At 47.8% G+C, this 16666-nt stretch overlaps 1 protein-coding gene across 2 annotated transcripts; it reads right to left on the reverse strand.

Annotated features, from left to right (window-relative positions):
* Positions 1 to 126: 126 nt before the first annotated feature.
* FCMR (Fc mu receptor) lies at positions 127 to 16254 on the reverse strand. 2 transcript variants are annotated; one of them, XM_027074586.2, is made up of 8 exons: positions 16074 to 16253; positions 8831 to 9166; positions 7948 to 8079; positions 6770 to 6995; positions 5210 to 5340; positions 4672 to 4827; positions 4367 to 4425; positions 127 to 2061 (listed from the first exon to the last, which is right to left on the reverse strand). In XM_027074586.2, the coding sequence occupies exons 1-8, from the start codon at positions 16108 to 16110 to the stop codon at positions 1885 to 1887; spliced, it is 1254 nt and encodes a 417-aa protein (XP_026930387.1). In that variant the 5' UTR covers positions 16111 to 16253; the 3' UTR covers positions 127 to 1884. The 2 variants fall into 2 exon arrangements, with proteins under 2 accessions (XP_026930387.1, XP_053065196.1); XM_053209221.1 differs by lacking the exon at positions 7948 to 8079 and having other exon boundaries at positions 16074 to 16254.
* Positions 16255 to 16666: the final 412 nt, after the last annotated feature.

A 16666-nucleotide genomic window follows, 5' to 3' on the forward strand; every position in this document is an offset into this window, starting at 1 on the left:
TGTGGAGCAGTAGATGAGTGCTCAGTAAATGCTTAATAAACTGGATATTTTGTCTGCCTTTGAATTGTTGAGGAGCAATGAGGGGAGCTGGGATATGAAGTTGAACTTCAGGGCATGGAAATCATATATTTTTTTAAATGTTTCTTTATTTTTGAGAAAGAGAGACAGAGAGACAGAGAGTGTGTGTGTGTGTGTGTGTGTGTGTGTGTGTGTGTGTGCGCGCGCGCGCGCACATGGGGGAGAGAGAGGGGCAGAGAGGGAGACAGAGGATTCGCAGGGGCTCTGTGCTGATACAGCAGGGTTCAATCACACAAACTTTGAGATCATGACCTGAGCTGAAATTGCAGGTTTAACCGCTGAGCCACCCAGACACCCTGGAAATCATATTGTCATGAAATGTGCAGGAACACAGCACTGGGGAGTGGTGAGGAGCACCAGTTTGAAATGTCAATGATGAAAGATATAAGGCAGGCTAAGTGCCCGGCACAAAGTAGGCTCTCCCTAAACATTTCAGTTCTCCCAATTTCACCCCCACCCATCCCTTCTCTTTGGGGACCCTCCTTCCATATCCTACTCATTCTTATCCACCGCTTGAGAGGGTGCCATTATCAAGCTGACCTTGCTTAGATGCTGATGGCGTCATCACACCTGAATATACTGCCCAATCTTTGATGACACTCCCTGTTGGTTAAAAAGCAGGGAACTCAATTCTAGCAGCCTTTTCTTTCTAACTGTGGGCAAGTGCCCAGTGAGGCTGTGTTATGCATCCAGGAAAGCTCTTCTTAATAGCAAGACTGTGTGTTCTCTAGCCTCAAACTCTAGCTGAACTTTGTAGTGGACTTTAATCCAAAGATACAATGTCTGCCTACGCCCTTGCCAGAAAAACTTAGGAGAAAGTATATATAGGAGGGGAGATATGTCTTCTTTCACGACATTAAGTGCTATTACACAGCGCCTGGCCCCTTAAGAATCCACTCTCCTGACCCACCTTGCTATAAGCTACCTGGCAAAGAAATGAGGTGAGTTTCTGAAAGCAGAGAGATGTAATGGTTTGGGATGGCCAAACTAGCCCGGCACTAAAGAAAGTGCACAAATATCAGTGCTAGGCCATGGAAGAAAGATAAGGAGATGATGACACAAACTATCCTATTTTCAAAAGAGGAAAGACACTGATCAGGGTACTTATGGGCATCAAAGGAGGGAGACAGTAAAGAGGATAGATAGGTAGGTAGGTAGGTAGGTAGGTAGGTAGGTAGATGGATGGATGGATGGGTGGGTGGATGGATGGATGGATAGATAGATGGATAGATAGATGGATGGTCACTAACACTAACAAGCATGGTTCTGAAAATTTATAACCCTTTATTGTCATCTCAAAATGAAATGTCCTTATCATAGGACTCAAGATGAATAGAAGCTCACTAGTAAGAGCCAGCCCTACGATCAGGGCAAAGATGTTGCCAGGGGCATTTCATACCAGGCCCCTTCCTAGCTCACAGGCCTGAGGCATGCCCTCATGAGGCGGTCTGGGGGCCTTTGACTGGTATGAGGCCCAAGACTGAGAAAGTCCCCCGAAGCAACACTTATGTCTATCCTCCAGTCTGATGCCATGTGTCTAGACCCAGGGCAGCAAAGACCCTGTGATCAAAGACACTCTGCAAATCCCATTGGCTTGGAAGGGAAGCAGGTAGCACGGGGACAAATACTCTGCCTGCCCAGAGCCCACCTGAAAACCACAGAGGGCTGTAGAGGTGTGCAAGAAGAAACAGGAGGAGGTACAGAGCTATGTTCAGGAGAGACAGGAACAAGACTTAAGGTTAGTGTGGGAGGTAATAAGGGCTCCAAAAACAGAGGAGGTATTGGAAACCAGCAGATAGACAAGACTCATTGGCACCAAGGTCTGGGCCCAGGGGGACAGTGGGACAGGTGAGTCAGGCAGGGAATATTGACATAGTCATCTGAATCAGTGTCCTCTGCTTTGGCAACAGGCTTGTAGTAGAGGCTCACATATTCACAGCTGGTCTTCAGAGATGGGGCATGGAGCCAGAGAGTTTCCATTACCTGGGAACAACCAAAGAAGCATCACTGAATCTGGGTAGGGTGATTTTGGTATCTCTCCAGACAGATTTCCACAGTGGGCAATGGGGGGGGGGGGCGGAGTATGTACATGGTTGCTGATTTCTCAAAGACAAAGACACAGAAGTGGCTGAGCTTCGCCAAGTGGCTTAACCTTGGGGAGTTTCAGGGTGGCATCTCACCTCAGGTAACTGGAAAACACTTAGCTCTGATATGGGCAAGAAATGCCTTAAATGGGGCTCAGGCTAAAATCACACAGTTAAGCCTGGGGCTGAAGGAGACTCAGCTGCCAGAGGAGTTTCCCTTCTAGGATTAGACGGTGTGACTTGTGGAATAAATATGCATCTTCTTAGGGAGTTATTCAAGAGTAGGGTGAGTCATCCCCTGCAGCTCGGTAAGGACTCGGAGGAGCCGTGATGTGGCCTAACAGTGCATTCCAGGAAAGGGCTGGGTACTGAAGAGGAAGAAGGAAGCGTGCCACCTGGGCACAGTGCTGCTCCTCTTCCCTGGACAGAAACCTCAGGATCCTCTGCCTTCAGGATGGGTCAGTTCTTGGGAGGACAGGGTTGTGCCATGACCCCGCACTGTGCCATTATTGTAGCATCCACCCACGAAGGCTTCAGTAGGGGGAGTCACCTATTACAATACAAGTCCTAGAACCAGGAGTCCGGCCCCATGAACATAGGAGGCGCCCAGGAAGTTCTAATGGGAAGGAACTATAACTTTGCGTACTTTACCAGAGAGGCAATGAGCTGCAGTGTGCTTCAAAAATTAGGAGGCGTGTTATAGTTTACCGTTTGAGATTAATTTACTCTGCTTGAAAAATTAAGATACTCCTTCTGAAAGCTGAAATATTGAGCCATTAACCCTACATACCTCATTGTGGACTTGTTTGGTCAAGATTTTGTCCCTAAGAGTGGGACTGAGAGTCCCAAGCAGGGAGGAAGGATACGATTTGACCAAAATACAGCCCAGGTGAGGGTGTGTGTGGCCACAGGGAAGTTCAAGGAAAAGCACTAATGTAAGGGAAGATGGGTGCTGCTGGATCATACCTAAACTACTGTGAACCTTCTCTAGGAGTGGGTAAGGGCAAGGGCAAGGGCAAGAAGCTAGAGGTAACTGTGGCAGAGCAGTTGCTTGTTGCTGGGTATCACTGTCCCTTCTTAGCAAAGCACACAATTGCTCAATTAGGGACTCTATTTCTCGGTCTCCCTTGAAGACAGGTGTGGCTACATGACTAAGTTATGCCCAAGGGGATATGACTGGAAGTGATGTGTGAAACCTCAGGGTCATGGTCTTAGGGAAGCACCTTTCTCTTTCTGCCTCCTATGGGCTGGAATGTAGACATAATGCTGGTGATTGAGCATTGACTACGGACCAGCCAAGACTCCAGAGGATGGCAGAGCAACAAGACAGAAGATGTTGGAGTCCCTGGATGACCCGGTGGCTCTGGCCACCTCTTCCCGGCCCCTGCCTTAACTTGGGAGGAAAATAGCCTTCCATCTTGTGAGCCCTGTGGGTTAGGGTCTGTTGCATTGGCTTAGTCTACACCCTAATTAAAACAGGAACATTTGCCACACTTATTTTTTTCCTGGTTCCTGAGGCAGTAGTATTTTTGACTACTACGGGCTACTCCAGAGAAGAAAATATTTTCTCTTCTTAATTTAGATAAACAAAGATGAATAGACAGTTTAAACACCTTTTACCCATCTGCCAATGGCCATCAATAGAAAACAGCAGTTCCCTACGTCCCTTCCTAGATTTCCACAGGAATCCTCCTCACCCAAGGGTTGAACCCTATGTACGTCTTGACATCTGCCAAGTCATCCTCGAGGCCAGGCTTCCTGCCTCCAGTGATGGGCAAACTACGTCCTCTCATCCTAGAGAGTTTACTAGAAAGCTCTCCCTCATATTAAGGTAAAACTGGGTAGATCCCACTCCCTTAAGACCTCCTGGAAATCGGAGCACTTCCACACCAAAACCCTCCTCTGCAGGAGTTGCCATCTGTCGCCTCTACTACGCATCCATTTATACCCCCACGGTCATGCTTGGCTAGATAAGCCAGGTAATGAAGTCCACGACCGACCGTTGTTGGGCAGTCAGTCTACTCACACCACCAAAGGACGAAAGTCTTCCCGGACTGGGGGCCCAGGAGCTGCTGGGAAAGCCACGCCCTTCAGCTAACAGGCAGCTCGAGGAACCGCCCCCCTCCTCCTCCCCGGGCCAGACCCGGGTCTGGGGCCGCTCTCAGGACAGCGGCTGCCAATCAGGGGTGGGGGGCGGAGCTTACCTGCGGCGCGGCCGGGGGTGCTGACGCTCCAGGGCCTGCGAGAGGAGCCTCCCGCTCACCTAAAGACCCGGGGAGACAGGTGAGGGCGTGGCCGCGGGTCCGGCCCGCCCCCGCCCCGCCCCCGCCCCGCCCCCAGGCCCGCCGGAAACCCCGGGCTTGGGGCGTTCCCGGAGGCGCGGCGCTCGGGGCGCAAACTCGGCATCTGGGCGGTTTCCGCCGCTGCCCCGCGCCCGCGGGTCCCGCTCTGCCCGGCACCTGCCCCACCCGGCGGTCGCCGTCCCCAGCTCGCCCAGCTGCCGGCTCACCTGCAGCGTCCGCCGCCCGAGCACGCCGCGGGCAGGCGCTGTAGATGTTCTGGGAGCGTGGCGGCTGCGACGCGCGGCGCCGCTGCTGCGGGGGCCGCTGGGACGCCTCCAGGGCGCGCATCCTCACCGCCACTCGGCGGACCCGCCTGGAGAGGGCTGCCCGGCAGAGCCGCGGGGAAAGAGGAGAAAGGCGTCAGAGGCCCGTGGCCACCCCTCCCGGCCCTCGGGTCTCAGGAAACTAAAGGCGGTCTCTCTCCGCGGTGCTTGGCCGTGTCTGACGCGGAGATGCTCTGAGTGCTTGGGCACAGCCTTGTCCCCCACTGAAGACCAAAGGGCCCAGGCCACCCTCCTCGTTCTCATTTCCAGACATTGACCCCTCATCCCACATTCCTCACGCCCCTGGCTGCTCAACTAAAGCTCCTGCGTTTCCAGGCTGGGGGGGGAAGGGGGCGCGTAGGGGGTGGGGTTCCAGCGGAATCTGAAGCTCAGGGCCCTTCGGGAAGCTCACCTCGCCCTAACCGAGCCCCGAGCCGCTCACCTTTCCTCCTTTGAATGGCCCTTTTCACCAACAGTCCAACAAGCGCCAGCAGGATGAGGCTCAGGGCGGTGGGCACCAGGATGTGGAATCCTTGGTCTTCCATCCCAGACACCGGGCCTTGGTGGAAGGCTCTGAGGAAGGAAGGAGAGGGAGAGAGACAGTAGAGGTCTGGGAGTCTGGGAGGGAGAGAGGTTTAAGGCAGTGCTCCTCAGTAGCCAACTTTTGGGGAGATGTCTCACAGGTTTGTCCCTTTTTTTTAACACCCCCCCCCCCCGCCCCGCCATCTGCCCCAAAGAGTCTTGTCTATGGAGTCAAGAAATTTGGATTCAAATTCAGGTTCAGCTTTCCACTGGCTGTGTGATCTTGAACCAGTCTCTCAACCTCTCTGAGCCTCCCATTTCCTGGGAAATGGGTACAGTAAAGCCTATTTCACAGAAGTGTTTAAGGCTGAAACAAAATTGTAGATATAAAGAAGTTAGAACACCTGGTCTAAGCAGCAGTTAGTAAATGTCAGTTCCCTTCTAAGCTTTTGCACCTCTGTTTCCTCACAAGATTATTGCAAATACTAAACGAGTTAAATTTCTTGTAAGTGGAAGAAACACTGTTCTCATAATGCTCCCTCTTGCTTATAAGATCTTTCCTCCGTTTCCTCTACAAATTGAAACCTTACTTTCCTTAAAGGGTCAGCACATAAGTTCGCTTTTCTTCTCCAGTCACGGCAAACTAGAGTCAACTTTTTCTGTCTGTCCTCAATTCTTGTGTTTATACTGGTTACAACCCTTTTCACAGTCAGACTTGTATTAGTTAGTAAGATAAGACCTGGATATTGCATGTTTTCATCTTTCTTACATTTTCAATGCCCAACACATGGTAGAAAGTAAGAGAATGTTGGTTGAATTGACTTGAATTCTCCACTGGTAGGCTGGTGTAGTTTACTGAGCCAGGAATCAGGAGTCCTGGTTCTATTTGAAACCACAACGTTCTCATGACTTCAGTTGCCTCATCTGTAAAGCCCAAATGATGCTCGAGATCCCTTTTCTCACTAACATGTTTGTCTTTGGTTAGGCAAAATAATTCCAATTATTATAGGTTTTCCTTGGCGTCTGCTCTAATGCTGCCCCCTAGTGGTCCATTGTCGCACTTTCCTAGGTGCTCCCCAGGCTTTAGACCCGCGCTGTCCTATAGAAATACAATGTGGTCACATATGTAATTTTAAATATTCTAGAAGCCACACTGAAAAAGTAAAACAGTGAAGCTGAATTTAGTAGTTAGCAGTTTTATTGCTAATTTTATTCTTATTTAGTTCCCCATCAAAATAGATTTGAATGAACACTGAATGACTGAAAGATTTGGGTCTCATCTCTACAGGGTGTCCTGCTGGGGCATTGACAAGTGCGTTCTTGTTATTGGACTAATAAGTTAATGCGCTACACTCATAGGTAGCCTAGACACAAGAAGGGTCTCTGTTGGTGGACACTGCAGGAAGATTTCAATGGATCTCCTAACTCTAGACTACTTTGCCTGACCTCTAGCCCATCCTGGATGGTGGAGACCTCTTACCTCTGCCTGTGAAGCCTGCTGTGGTAGTTGTAGCTGGCCGTCTGGAGCCTACGAAGCACCCCCGGAGTTGAGGTCTTTGAGGTTGTGGTGGTAGATGGCAGGAAGGTTGGGGGCTTGGTAACTGCTACTGAAGATGCTCTGGAAACTTGAAGGTGGTGAGAGATTTGGGTGGTGGGGGAGGGGTGGGTTGCTGGAGGAGCCTCAGTCCTTTGAGCTGGTGGGGTAGCTGCAGGAGATGGCGGAAAAGAGTGACCTTCCATATACACATTCTAGTCACCAGTAGGATGGGGTCACCCTCTCTTTCTTGAACACACTCTCCTTTTGCCTAGACTCCCTCTATTGCAGTCCTCACGGCCTGAAATGCCTTCTTAGCATGGCCTCTCCACCTAGTACCTTCTATGTATATTTGCTTCAAATGTCATTTCCTCCAGGAAGCCTTCCCTGACTCTCCAGGCAGAAGAGCGTGCTCTCCTCTGATCCTGGGAAAAGGCCTGTTTGCAGTTCCATCCCCACTCTGCTTTATGCTGTAGTTGTGTGCTTGCCTGGTCTCTTCCATCCCACAACCTTGGGTATAAGATATGCTCAGTTAAACGATCCCTCTTGGCACGCAGAAAAGTCCTGTAGTGTCACAATGTTCAATTGATGCATCCACCTCACAAGATAGACGTGAAGATATGATGTAGATAATTGCATGTTAAAGATGCATTTAAAACAAGGAAAAGGTATGGAAATGTAAAAGTACCATTAGTATAATCATCCGACTTTTTATTGCAAAAGAGAGTTGTTAAAATCACTGTATGCCAGAAAATGAAGACAGCCCTGTGGGGAACAGGAGGCATGACCATCTCTGGCTGGAAAAGATCTGCCCAGTCTTGGTTCCCCAAGTCATTCATAAAAGAGGTGGGTTTTGTGAATGGAGCATTACTTGTGGTGCCACCTGGTGGTGATGTGTAAGTTCTGCAATTCGTGCCAAGTGACCAGGCTTTGGGATGGGCTTGAAGGACATAGGATGCTAATCTCCGGGAAGTACCGTCTCCCACGACAAGGAAATACACATCTGAGACTCAGCTGTGCTTTGCCAACCATTCCATGAACTGAACACATATCCCCCCCTCCACTGTCACAATGCCCCCACATCATCGCCCCCACCTCTCCTACCTCAGCTTTGGTGAACTGACCTTTAGGTATGAATTCAAGAGAATCGGCATGTGCAGGCATCTGGAACCAAGGGGGCATCGGTCTATGTAAAAATTTATGAAACCATCTTGGAGGCTCAGGCATCAGCTCGTCTTCCCAGAATGGGTCATACTCTATTGAGGCAAAGGGAATAAATACACTGGGGCGGGGGGCTCTCGGAAGAGACTGAGACCCCAGGAAGGGATGTTGGTATGAGTTGAAGCTGACTCAGCCAGGGTGGATGGCAGTGGGAGGACGAGGCCAGAGTCCACCAGGAAGAGCAGAAAAAGAATGGGCTGGAGACTTCCCTGAAAGAAATGCTCTTCCACCCTTGCTCAGTGGCCACTGGGATTTTAGAGTGGCTGTTGAATTAGTGGTTGCATAGGAGTTAAGAAGTCAGTAGAGGAATGGAGAAAGGTGGGATTTGGGAGACATATGGAAAGGATCAGATCATAAAATACCAAGTTTGACCTACAAATGTGACTTGAAAAATGACTGTCTTTCCTTGATAGTTATCCCTGCTATGTCTCATGGGACAGCTATGTAAGGCAGTTATGTCCTTTTGCTTCCAATTTCCTCCCATCTCAGAGCCTTTCCTCTACCTTAAACCCTCATTCCCCTCAGACCTTGGGGAGTGCGGATAGAATACAACGCAAGGAGAGCGTTTATTTGTTCCTTTCAAATGGTTTGGGTCGGAAATTTGGGGGACTGTGAAGTTAATTCACTGTATGAGGTTTCAACTATGCAAATCCCAATTATCTTTGGACTGGCTAGCATGGTAATAGCATGACAGTCTGTAGGACTTCTGTAGTTCAGTGGTTCTCCCAGCCTTCCCGGGTGGTGACATTTGCTAGGTGCACTGAGCCTCCATGGGGGGGCACCTACCACTGTGGACACTCAGGGTGACCTGCTGGGTCTTGCCCCGGTCCGTGTTCATGCCTGTCCCACAGGCATAGACTCCGCTGTCACTCTTGGTCAGCTCTGTCACCTCCACTAGGAACACATTCTGATCTGGATATGGCTTCAGGGTGACTCGGTGCTTGTATTCTTCCTTGACGAAATTCTTGCTGGACACGACGGTGGAACATACTCCAGATTCAGCCACTTCCCGGCACAGATACAACCTCACATGCTTTTGAGGAAGCGGGCACTCAATGGTAATGGAGCTACCCAGAATTCCCTCCAGCTTTACTTCTGGGAGGTTCCTCAGAGCCCCAGCCACTGCAGGGAGAGGGAGTTAATGTACAGGAAGCCCCATTTCCAACCACATCCCCAACTCCAGCCCTATTTCCAACCCAGGCCCCGGCCCAGTCTCACACTCATCTCTCTAGCTTCAGCCTTATCCCCATCATCAGCCCAAGACTCAGATCACCTTAGCCTCGACCTTCTCCTGATCTCTAGCCCTAGCCTCATCCTCAACCTCCTCCTATCCCTAACCCTATGTACCTCCTCAGTCTGGCTCCATGTTCTTCCCTAGCCCTTTGCCCAAGCCTGACTCCCAGCTGGACCTCTCTCAGCCCAAACCTTAACATAACCCTCACCCTCATTCGAACCCAAACCCCTAAGATCTCAGTTACCAAACCTCTAAGAAGTCAAAACTACTCAAAACTTCTGTCCCACGCCGAGGAGAGATGATATGCCATAGCAACCCCAATCAGCACATAGCACCCAACTGATTTCAGGGCGGTGTTGGGAGGCACAGTGCGATTTTGCTGCAACAGCTTTCCTGTCTAGTTTTGTTTTGCTCAGATCCATTCAGCCAAAACGACTGCTCACCCTCGGTTTTGTTTGTTAAATCATTTTTTTTAAAGCATTTGTTGAATGCCTTTTATGTGGCAGGAAGATGGCTGGCATCCCTCCCTGCACAGAATGAATCATTTAGTGGGTGGTACAAATGGACACTCACTACAGAGTCATGTGATACACCCCACAACCGAGATATACAGGGAGGCTTGGAAGCAGTGAGCAGAGAAACTGGATCCAGGCTGCTGCCAAGGGATGGTGTAGTTTGAGGAAGGGTTTCTGGAAGAAGTGAAGTCTAAGTTGTGACCTGAAAGACTGAGTGTGGAGGGCAACTGAGAGAATGATGGTCTTCACTGAATGAGGGAATGCAGATGGAATGCAAGAGTGTGTGTGTGTGTGTGCGCACGTGTGCACAGGTGTATACACATTGTATGTGTGTTGGGGAGGGTGGGAGCAGGGAGGAATAGAATAGAACAGAATACAATACAATACAATACAATACAATACAATACGTTTATGCTTTGGCTGAGAGAAGGCAGATCTAACACAGTTGAGTCAGATGGAAAAAGAGGGTAGTCCAAATATGATTAATTATCAACTAAATGGGTCCCAATAGTGTCTGCATATTTCTGGAAAGAGGGGCAGAGGGTGAAGTATGTGTGTGGGAGTGGGGCCAGGGAACTTGAGTAGAGGAAGAAAAGACTCTTCCAGGCAATGAGCACAGTGCTCAAAGAGGCTGGGATATGAGAGAGAACATGGCATGTTCATGGAGAGAAGTTGACAGACTTCTTGAAATTCATCCCCTGACCACACATTAAGAATAGCTCCAAGGAGTTTAGTAAGATAAGGAAAGTCAAAGAAAGAAGCAGGGCTTGAGGTTTCTGGACAAGCAGAGAGAGCTGAAGAGGACATTCCGGGGGGAGCAGAGAGTGTGGACACCAGTGAAGAGGTAGAAACAACCATGGGAGTATGAGAATGGGGGATAGGGGCTGGAAGGGGGAACGTTTCCAGGAGTATGTTCAAGTCTAAGAGTGTAACTGGTGTTAACATGGTAGGGATAAGAGGAGGGTCCAGCCAGAACATGTAACATCTAACATGGAAACTTTCACACAAATAATCCAATGCTGTTTCAAATCTGCTGGAAACCTAGGTGTGTGAGGCAGCTTCATGACTGGAACGTGGCAATGGAAGGGTGACCCATTCAAAAGACAAAGACCCAATCAAGGGGGTGGGGGAATTACCCTGTGTGTCCAGACAGCCCACACCTGTGTGTAAAGCCCAGCATCTGAGAGTGAGCATGTATTTTTGGACCAACCCAGCCAGAAAGGGGCATGAATGCTGCTTTCCCAAGAGCAAGATTCTACAATATGGGCAGGAGCAAGACAGAGCAAAGAGAGGTCATCACCTATGCAGACACCTTGAGTGACCTCACTCTGCTCAGGAATGAGCTTCTGGTAAACCCTTGGCTTACCCAGATCCCCTGCAGTGGGCTGCATGTTTGTGTTCCCCTAGTATTCGCGTGTTGAAGCCCTAACCTTCAATGTGATGGTAGTAGGAGATGAGTCCTTTGGGAAGTAATTAGGGTTAGATGAGGTTAGTAGAGCCCTCATAATGGGATTAGTGTCCCTCTTCTCTCCATGTACACAAGAAGAAGCCATGTAAGGACCCAGGGAGATGGTGGCTGTCTGTAAGCCAGGAAGAGGACCCTTACCAAAGACAGTATTTGTCAGCACCTTGATCTTGAGCTTCTAGTTTCCAGAACTGTGAGAAATGAGCTCTATTGTTTAAGCCACACTGTCTATGATGTTTTATTAAAGCAGCCAGAAGAGACAAAGCAAGGCATCCTTATTGTGTAAACCCTGGACAGACGAAGCACAAGAAAAGCTGCTGGGTACACTGAGCTCTGGTCCCAAGAAAGCACTAGTTGGTGAGATGAAAGGACAAGACCCCAGCTCTCCTTGGAGTTCACAGTAGCTTCTAACCCACAACCAGGGTTTAGAAAAGCAGATTTCCCAAAGAGAGAAAAGATAGATGTAATTTCCTGGTTTCGAATTTATGCCCAGTGTGCATGTTGGAGGAACTTAGTAGGATGCTGGTGACCTGATCTTACCCTTTGGCATGGTGATTACATCTGTCTAGGGTGGGGCCTATGAATCTGCATTTTAAAATAAGCTTCCCAGGTGTCCTTGAATTTTTGCAATTCTGAACTACATAACTATATTTCCATATGATTCTGGGGAATAAAAGGAGGGGTGGAAGTAGGTGTCTAAGGGACCCAACCCCTTTAATATTGGTGTTTTAAAGAGGCTACTTAGTAAGTGACATTGATCTCTAACTTGGTGACTTGATTTTCAGTGGCGATGGTAGAGGACAGGGGTATAGGTGATTTAAAAGGTCACTCCCGATATATAGTTAGATATAAATATATATGTTTGGAACATGGGAGAAAAACACATCATTTCCATGATGAAAATTATGGTAAATGCTCCAAAGGCCTTGGCTGGGGTGGTGCCTTGAAGATGGACTTCGGATTCTGTTGAGCAGTGGTTTTCCGGCTGATGAGAACCCTCGCAACTCAAGTCACAGCAGAATTCTTTCTGGAAGAAGGAAGCTGGCCTGCAACTTTTTTTTAGTGTTTATTTATTTTTGAGGGAGAGAGCATGAGGGAGGGGCAAGGAGAGAATCCCAAGCAGGATCCACACTGTCAGCACAGAGGCCAATGCGGGGCTCGAACTCGTGAACCGTGAGATCATGACCTGAGCCCAAACCAAGGGACAGACGTTTAACTGACTGAGCCATCCAGGCGCCCCTGAGACTTTTATGTTTACCAGATGGAGTGTGAACTTTTTTAAAAGATGAGAAACGTTCTAGTCAACTTCCTACTCCCACATACACCAACATGTGTGTCCAGGCAGACTGTCTGCTTTTTGTCCTGTCGCAATGAATAGAGTGTCCCCCCTCCTCCCCAAAGCCAGTTCTTCTTCCTGTGTCCTGAGTCCAACCTGCTCACCTTCTTTAGAACTTCTCTTCCACACTGATCCCTCTCTCCTCGCCGTGTCATTTGGTTTCTTCTCTGCTATCATTGCCATGGCTTACATACTTGCTCTGATATTGGCCATATTGAAAAAACCCTCCATCTACCTTTTGCCTCCCCTTCAGATGCCACCCCTCTTCTGTTCTCTTTCTCAAATGAGTCATCAAGGTCACAGAATCCACTTTCATACCTCCCACTTTTTCTTCCACCTATGCCTGTCAGAATTGTGTCTCCAACATTCCACTAGAACTGCTAGTCAAGGTCAGCAAAAATTTCCTAGCTTCCACATTCGATGTCTTTGTCTTCATTTACTTGCCCTCTTGGCAGCATGTAAGGGAATTGAGCCCTCCCACCTTGAAATGCTTACTTTTCGTGGCTTCCCTAACACCACACTCACAATGACTGCTCCTTTTCAATCTCCTTACTTTCCTCTCCTTCTCTATCCACCTCTCAGTATTGGGTTGCCCTAAGGCCTGGTACTTATGCCTGGTCTCTTCTCAGTCTTCCCTTCCTCTCCCCACATTAGTTCATTTACTCCCATGGCTTGTAATGCCAACTGTATGTAGTTTTTTCCAGAACATTCATCTCTAGTCTTGTCTTTTTTACCTCTAAACTCTAGAATCACCTTTCTGATATCGCCACTTGGACTCTACTTGAATATCTAAGATGTATTTCAAACTTACCATGGCAAAACAAATAGACGAACAAAAAAAGAATTCTTGATTTCTCTTCCAAAACCTGTTCTGTCTAAGCTCTTCCTGTTTCAGAAGAGAGTACCGGCATCCACCCAACTGCTGAAACCCAAAACTCATTCCCATATTATATTAAATAATCAAGAATAAATTTTAGGTGTGTGTGTGTGTGTGTGTGTATGTACTGGGTCACAACATCATGTATATGTATTATTACTTTTATGGGTCAAGGTGAAAAAGCCTACATCATGTAATACATTTTTGCTTTATTGTGGAACTTCTCCTAGGGCCATGTGGTCTATGGTTTGTGCCCCATGCACTGGGCTCTTGGAACAAGGACTATTCCAATATTTGTACAACCTGGGGCAGAAATACAAATAAAGACCCCAATATCATATGTCTAAATATTTTAAAATCATAAATCAAGATAATAAACCGAAGAGTAAAGTATGTCCTATGACCCATCTTGACAAATTCACACACCTTAGATGTCCACTCAGAAATATTTCTGTGTTGGGGGCACCTGGGTGGCTTAGTAGGTTAAGCGTCCGACTTTAGCCCAGGTCATGATCTCATGGTTCATGAATTTCATCCCTGTGTCAGGCTCTCTGCTGACAGCTCAGAACCTGGAGCCTGCTTTGGACTCTGTGTCTTCCTCTCTCTCTGCCCGGCTCCCCCTCATGCTCTGTCTTTCTGTCTCTCAAAAATAAATAAACATTAAAAAACATTTTAATAAAAATAAAACTAAATAAAACATTTCTATGTGGGAAGAATGTCTCCAAGTTTCCTACTCCTAGCATCTGTCCTATATCCCCTTCTTTTCTCATCCCAACTCCTGCCAATACCACAAGGGTCCTAGTACATATATAGCAGATAATCCAGGTTTCATGTATTAGCTCCACCCATCTCATTCCAAACAGCCTTTTATAGAATAAGATAGAATTCTAGGATAGAAGACCCAGTATGGAGTCTTATACAGTCATTGAAAGTGGGCCCAGAGTCATCTGGACAAGGAGCTCGAGGTCTAGAAGAGGGGATATGAGTGTGGGCTTGAGGAGGACAATCCCCTTGGGCCTGTGAACTCCTCACTCTCTGAGGATGGGCACAAAGGGAGATGGACTGGATCCAGAGCAGGGACCCCTCTGGCCCAGCTAGAACGGTGGTATTGCTCAGGACAGACTACAGTGCTGCAGTTCAAGTACCCTTAACTCCTAGAGATCTTCTACCCCCACTGAACCACTCTTTCTTCTCAAGCCTAAGTTTAGTTAACCATCCACTGTGTTGACATAAGTCCTCTCACAGAGTCTGACATTTCATTAAAATTGCATTTCCTTGGACTTTTAGGGTGTTTCAATCTTTGACTCAACAAATATTTGACTTTCTTCCATATTCAAGCCATTAGAAATAAAGCAAATATGAATAAAAAATCATTTTGACCTTCAAGGAGCTCACCAATTAATCAACAAAATAAAGTGAATACATGCCAAGTCACAATATAAGGCAGAATGAGGTCAGCTCTTGGGATTCAGAACACAGGGCTCTGGAAAGCATACAAGGAGGTGGAGGTTGAAGTGAATTCTGAAGGCCTCATAAAAGGTGGAGATGAGAGGAAGGATGTTATCAGCAGAAGGAATGGCATGAGTAAGAACATGGTGACAGGAATGTCCAGCACATGTTTAAGGAGGAGTCCTCTTTGGCTGGAGGTTAGGGAAGCACAGGGGAGTGTGGTAAGCTCAGAGGGTAAAAGGGGAGCACAAGGTAGGAGTTTGTAGGCAGTGGGAGCCATTGAAGGTTTCTAGGAAGGGCGATCCTATGATTAGAGTCAAGCATTAGAGAGAGTAATCTGGATTCACCAGTGGGTCAGTTTGGAGGAAGTGGGATAGTTATGAGATGACTTTGAGTTCTGTTCCTTTCCATTCCCTCTGTTACCTCTCTAGTAGAGGCTGCTTATCCCGGTCATGCTAATCCAGAAATTACATGAACTGGTGATTAATTGGGTCAAAGTCGGGGTGGGAATAAGTGGTAAGAGGTGGTAAAAAAAATCATTCTGGCATTTGCACCTGATATCAGAGATAGTTAAGATGGATAGAATAGCTTGTTTGGATGGGGGCCAAAAAGGAACTTGAATTATGGTGCTAGGTATGTTGCATTTCAGCTCTTGGTGGGAGACTAAAGTGAGGGTTCCCAGAAGGCAGCTATTGGGATTCAGAAGACAGGGCTGAAGATATTAAACTTGAGGATTGGATTAGGGTTACTGAACTGATGAAGGAGTCCTCGTTTAAAGCTGAAAGTTGAAAATCAGCAGTGAAAGAGATCCAAAGAAAGAGAATGTGGAGGTAAGAAGAAAGAAATTTGGAGGCACTTGCTTTATGATCCCATATTATCAAACTAATATGCCTAGGAGAGGTAATGCCTTCAACACTAGTGGGTCAACACCGGAGCCTCACAGGAGATGTGTCTGGAGTGGAGAGCGGGGCACTCACAGAGAGTGGGGAGGACGTCCAGAACTTCACATGGTCTCTATCCTCATCCTGCCCTGAGTACTTATCTGCAAACAAATCCATCCAGGAACATCAGGGCTAGAGATGGCCAGCAACTCCCCTACCTGTGGACAATTCAACCTCATAAAACGTCCAAGGTGTTTTCCCAGGGCACTTACCTGGCAGGAAGCAAAGTGACCAAAGCCAGAGGTCCATGGCTCCTTCCAGAGCAACGTCCCATCCAAAAGCCCCTGGAGATGGGGACAGGGACCCACTGCTCACCCAGGAACCCTTTACAGTCTGGAGCTTGAAAGAGATTTCTGGCCCCCACGAGGAGCAAGACTTGAAAATGAGGAAATGACAACTTGTTTTGTTTGCTAACTAGTTTTAGACTAAAAAAGAAAATACCAGCAAACCACAGCGGAAGTTAGGAATTGAGAAAATATGTTATGTTGAGCACGAATGGGTCACCAGGGTTCAAAGGGCCTCTAGGTAGGTAGCTCCAAAAAGCTATTAGAAGCTCTCAGGCATGATGTTTCTTAGCCTTGGGCATGTTTTCTTGGAAGGGCCTCCCATGCATTATGAATATTCATTGACTTCTGAGACAGAGTCATTTGCCTTATCCCTGTATTCAGGATAAAAGAGACTTGTCACCAATTTTCTCCATCTGAGGAGGACTGTATGGGTAGAAACTTAGTCCTGAAGTCAGAAGATACTGGTTGTAGCCCTTAAATTTACTTGGCAAATAATTTTGTGCACCTACCATATGGGA

This window comes from Acinonyx jubatus, chromosome E4 (assembly GCF_027475565.1).
Source record: "Acinonyx jubatus isolate Ajub_Pintada_27869175 chromosome E4, VMU_Ajub_asm_v1.0, whole genome shotgun sequence".
Classification (NCBI taxonomy): domain Eukaryota; kingdom Metazoa; phylum Chordata; class Mammalia; order Carnivora; family Felidae; genus Acinonyx; species Acinonyx jubatus.